The following is a 5,117-nucleotide window of genomic DNA, read 5'->3' as shown; positions in this document are numbered from 1 at the left end:
TCCTGACCTCATGATCTGCCCGTCTCGGCCTCCCAAAGTGCTGGGATTACAGGCTTGAGCCACTGCACCCGGCCTGGTGTATTTTTAAATTAGTCAATATTAACAAAAATAGCATGACTGGGAGTTCAGTCTAAGACATGATCGAAGGGTTTTTGACCCTAAACTTGTGAAAAATCCCAGATGACAGAAGCTCTGCAGTTAGACTATGTCTAAGCTCATCCTCTAACCAGAACCTCATCTGTTATAGTGCCTCTTCTGTGCAGAGGGCTAAGAACCCCTCTGCCCACCCCATCAGCTGGTTGTGAGGATTCAATGAAATGACACGGCAGGTGTTCAGAACACAGCCTGCCACTAAAAAGTCCTCAGTGCTTGTCAGATATTGTGACTAACAGGTAGAGGGAACCATAGGGTTCATCAGTGACATACAGACACACACAGCAAGTAAGGGAGAGGGTAGGGTGCCGGTTAGAGCTAACTGGCTATGGATAATCCCAAACTACGGTAATAACAGAGTCCATTATGGTTAGACTCAACAGCCACATTTTTTTATAGACTCCCACTAAATACGCTTTTATTTCCTACACACATACCATCTTGGAATGACGAAAGTACCAGTCAGTAAAGACTGCTTGAAATTTAACTCATCTTAGAGATAAGGAGTGGAGTCAGCAAGTGATCAGCAGTATGATGAGCTGTTAAAAGTGTCTTAAACACACACTTAGAGGGAACTAATTCTCACTGTATCATGTTTCTGTTATGAGTCAGCCGAGGAAGCCGCCTACTAGAGAGAGACTCTGCCCTCCTGGCAGAGGGAGGGAAAGGTGAGCACTGGCGGTGAAGCCACGGGACAGCAATGACCTCACCTGCAGACCTGCTGTGTCCAAGGTCAACAGAGTGCTCGGCACCCACAGGAAGGACAAGATTAAAAGAGAAAAGGCTTCCACTCCCACCTGTTTTCTCTCCACCACGTCTATCATCAGGAGAGAGTATAGAGTCCTGCCCACTGTGCTGCAGCCGCACACACAGCCCAGAAAAGATCTAGAGATGGGCACTGAGGTGGCCTCGCAGACGGGAGCTGCTCATGGTCAGGCTAAGGGTCAGGGTGCTCGGGTCTAAAAGCCCAGGCCGATGGAGATGGGTAGCACAGAGCTCCAGAAGCACTGTGACACACTTGCCACCAAATCCCATGACACCGTAACTACGGGAACAGTCTTTGTAAAGTGAAATGAGTACATTTTGATCAAATAAAAAGACTCTTTTACAAAGTGGGCTGACGAGATTTGCACCACGCAGAGACAGGGCAGACAGAAAGAGGATCATTCCCACAGTGGCTGGGCAGAGTCATAAACTGACTGATTCACTGTGGGGTTGTCAATAGGTTTCCCACGTATCGGCTCCCATGGCGAGCACCAGCAAGGACAGCCTGAGGCACTGCTGTTTGAAGATCGGAAACCAGGCTACACGGAACACGGGCAGATGACACATCCCAGTATGGCAGGCACCTTTAGAAAATGAAGTTTCCAAGGACTAAAGGTCTTGGAAGAATTTACAAATAATACTCACTTAATGCCTTTCCAAGAAAACAGTCTTTCAGAGCTGAACACTTTCTCGAAGCGTTCCACTTTGTATGTGTTCATCCTATATTCAATTGTAGAAGGAAACATTTTTCAGGACAAGCCATTTTAGACACTCCTAGAGTTATCATGAACACAAAATAACTTTCAAGACTGGAGTTTCACACTAGCATTATTAGTTAAGGGCCCCCACCTGGCCCCAGGATATCAAAGCTCAAATTTTAGTTCCACTACTTACTATGAAGCCTGGGGCAAGTTACTCAGCTGCGCAGGGCCTCATTCTGCATTGGTACCATATAGGTAAAGTAACAGGACCATGGTAAAGATGAATGTGTTCCTATACGGAAGTGAAGTGCTTGAAACAGATGGCACATTACAAGCACTAGAGCACTGTGTAAGTGTTAGCTATCAGAGTCTAAATGATCTGGCTTTTTCATTCCCAAAGACAATGACTGGCCATTAAATGTCCATTTCAAGTTAGATGTTTCCCAAAGGCACATACAATTCATTCATTCCACAGGTATTTCTTCAGGGTGGAGCATGCACCAAATAAAAACCCCTCAAAGAGCTGAATATCCCAGAGCTGACATCTTTTGAGGAAAACAAATTTCAAGACAGCACAAATAGGGCTTTCACCACAATTCCAACAGATTTAGAATTAGAGTTAACCGGCGCTCTCGGGGTGCAGGGCTTTCGCGGACTACTTACTCATAATGGAAGCCAATGTCATGGTTTCCAGCAACTACCTTCAGCTGTACATGCCTCGGGTGTCTGAACATTTTCTGAAATCGCTGCACATCATCCGCCCAGGCCTGAGGGAAAAAGAAAAACCTCTGGAGTCAAAGAACGATCCCTGCCCTGTGGCTAAAAAAACATGATCCCTGTTTTGTGAAGTGCAGTGGTGTGCTCTCCCCTCACGGAAACTTCCATCTTCTGCATTCAAGCGATTCTCCCGCCCCAGCCTCCCGAGTAGCTGGGATTAGACACACGCCACCATGCCCAGCTAATTTTTATATTTTTAGTAGAGTCGAGATTTCGCCCTGTTGGCCAGGCTGGTCTTGAACTCCTGACCTCAAGTGATCCACCCGCCTCAGCCTCCCAAAGTCCTGGATTACAGGTGTGAGCCGCCGCGCCCGGCCACATCTGTACTTTCAAAGGTACAACTTTACGGTACATAGGAATTCAAGAACCACTTCACAGGATGAGGGAAACAGCCCAATATTTATATATACACATAATCCCAAGTGTGTGCTGGGGCCACCAGGCCCTTCCTGGGGGAACAAGGATTGTCGTGCATGTGAGTGACGACATTACTAGCATTTAATACTGTACAGATGCAACCTTTGATGATACATATATTTGATAAAAATGAGAAAACAGATTTGTTGTAGAGTACCTGTCCACTTTGCTAGCATGAGAACAGTACAATCAACTATTTATTTTGCAGTTACTTGTGTCAGTGATTGAGAATTTCTGTGATGTGCAGAGAGACAGCCTGTAATTGGTCTCATCATCCACTTGATTCTAACATGATCTCTGCCCAAAGTTCCACCTCTTGGGCTTTGATATTTACAATGGCGCCTGCTCGTCATCCTGTCTTACGCTTTCTGAGCAAGTTCATACCCAAAAGAAAAGGTGAGGCTAAAAGCCCCGAGTGAGAGAGTGTGAGGACCACAAGGAAGCCTACCGCTCCGCAGTAGATGACCAAAACCGCGTCCTCACGTGGGAGGTGGCACTTGGCGAGGGCGTAGTCTGTGGGCGTGATGCTGCCCTGGAAAGGAAAAGGGAAAGTTGTGCGGACAGCACCAGGCACAGGTTGAACACCACAGTCTTCGAAACAGCGGAGGGAAGACCGCCCTCTCAGGTCCCCCTCAGGGGAGGCAGGGAAGGGACCCTCCTCCTGCACCAGGCTCTTCCCCCAGAGCCCGACCAGCCCAGGCTCTGGCAGGAGAGACAAGGAAAGCCCAAGTGTGCCTGGTGGAAAATGTCTGGGACACTGACCTGTCAGAACTGGCCCCTGGCTCACCGGGTTCCCATCAAATATAATGGGAGATCCGTGCCAGAGATTCCGAGAGGTACACGGAGTTCCAGGGTCACTGATCAGCAAGGAACAAGCAGGGAGCGGTGTCTTCCTGCCCCGTGATGCTCAACTAAGCATCTGTTCCCTAGAAGTGCATGTGTCCAGGTCGTCTCCGTGGGCTTTTCTCTGCAGACACGTTTATGTGGAATGACGGTGACAAATGTTTTCATTTACTTGAATTTGACAATGTGAGGGTTTCCCCCACCTTTTAAGAAGTACAAGAACCTGTCATACCAGCATCATGAGCTGGATGTAGGAGCCCGTGGCTGAAAGGAGTTAAAATGCCCAGTGGTCATTAAGTGAAACACCTTTTATCAACCTGCAAAGGCTGTAGCGTTCTCTGCCAGGTCAAATGGGCATGTTTTGAAAATAAGAGACGATGGCTGAGTATAGTGAATGAATCAATGGTTGTTTCTTTGGAAAAGTAAACACACACAGAGTGTAAGAGGAGACGCCATGGCCCTCCCTGAAGGATCAAGTCCACCTGGACAGTGCCCTGCCCTCACTTCCCACACAGACCGCCCAGGAATATCAGGCTGATTGGTTCCCGGAAGGGTGTTTGGCAAGAGGCAGTGCATGGAACTACGTGTAGAGGGAAGGAAATTTGTGTGTGACTTTTGTAAATTTTTACAGATTGCAGCAATTAAATAGTTGATTACTGTGTTGATTTAAATACTTATGGAAAGCTTTCAGACAAAAATAAACTTTCACGTTACCATGATGAAACTGGGGTTGTTTCTGTTCCTCCAACTGAAAGATGGGACGCTGAGCTCGGGGACTCGGCCCCCGTGGTGCACCTCGCAGGCGCTGTGCGTGTGGCCACTGAGAACCAGGCGCGGCTGGAGCCACCACAGCAGCTGACAGCGACCGAGAAGACAGCAAAGCAGGCTGTTAGCTCACCCTCAACCAGGCTCTCACCGCGCAGCAGACAGCCGCTGGCCATCACTTCTTTCATTAAATTAAATACTAAATCCTCATTTTGAAGGACTGGTTTATTTTTTTCCTTAAAAATCCTTTGGTTTATTTATACTAAATCAAAGGTAAGGTCAGCCCCTTTGAGTCTACTGTTCTCATTCCAGATTTTATCTACTTTTTGTGCTTTTTTATCTTTATAAATATTTTATACATTTATCTTATAAATATTTCCTATATTTATATATTATATATGTGTTATATAAATCTATATAAGAAAATGCATTTTAATTTTAATTAAGTCCCTAAAAATTTGACTCTTAAGTTCCATTCACATTTCTAAACACATTCAAGTTGGTGAAAAACTCTGAATACAAAGAATAGCTGAGACAGGCCGGGCGCGGTGGCTCAAGCCTGTAATCCTAGCACTTTGGGAGGCCGAGACGGGTGGATCACAAGGTCAGGAGATCAAGACCATCCTGGCTAATACGGTGAAACCCCGTCTCTACTAAAGAATACAAAAAACTAGCCGGGCGACGAGGCGGGCGCCT

At 46.7% G+C, this 5,117-nt stretch overlaps 1 protein-coding gene across 2 annotated transcripts; it reads right to left on the bottom strand.

Annotated features, from left to right (window-relative positions):
* Nucleotides 1–2,767: 2,767 nt before the first annotated feature.
* On the bottom strand, nucleotides 2,768–4,957 carry LOC105513128. Of its 2 annotated transcripts, XR_001001946.1 has the most exons (3): nucleotides 4,371–4,957; nucleotides 3,576–3,739; nucleotides 2,768–3,345 (listed from the first exon to the last, which is right to left on the bottom strand). XR_001001946.1 is itself a non-coding variant. In XM_011943961.1 (2 exons), the coding sequence occupies exons 1-2, from the start codon at nucleotides 4,607–4,609 to the stop codon at nucleotides 3,258–3,260; spliced, it is 327 nt and encodes a 108-aa protein (XP_011799351.1). In that variant the 5' UTR covers nucleotides 4,610–4,951; the 3' UTR covers nucleotides 2,768–3,257. The 2 variants fall into 2 exon arrangements, 1 of the variants encoding a protein (XP_011799351.1); XM_011943961.1 differs by lacking the exon at nucleotides 3,576–3,739 and having other exon boundaries at nucleotides 4,371–4,951.
* Between the last annotated feature and the right edge of the window lie 160 nt (nucleotides 4,958–5,117).

The sequence above is a fragment of the Colobus angolensis genome, unplaced genomic scaffold, assembly GCF_000951035.1.
Source record: "Colobus angolensis palliatus isolate OR3802 unplaced genomic scaffold, Cang.pa_1.0 Scaffold2223, whole genome shotgun sequence".
In the NCBI taxonomy this organism is placed as follows: domain Eukaryota; kingdom Metazoa; phylum Chordata; class Mammalia; order Primates; family Cercopithecidae; genus Colobus; species Colobus angolensis.
The sequence above is the reverse complement of the archived record's forward strand: the minus strand, read 5'-3'. Positions and strand labels throughout refer to the sequence as shown.

Bases quoted from the DNA above. Each gene is read 5' to 3' on its own strand.
- LOC105513128 (XM_011943961.1), bottom strand. From the start codon at position 4,609: ATGAAAGAAGTGATGGCCAGCGGCTGTCTGCTGCGCGGTGAGAGCCTG. The intron at 3,346-4,370 runs GTAACGTGAAAG...TTTCCTTTCCAG, and splicing joins ACAACCCCAGTTTCATCATG to GGCAGCATCACGCCCACAGA.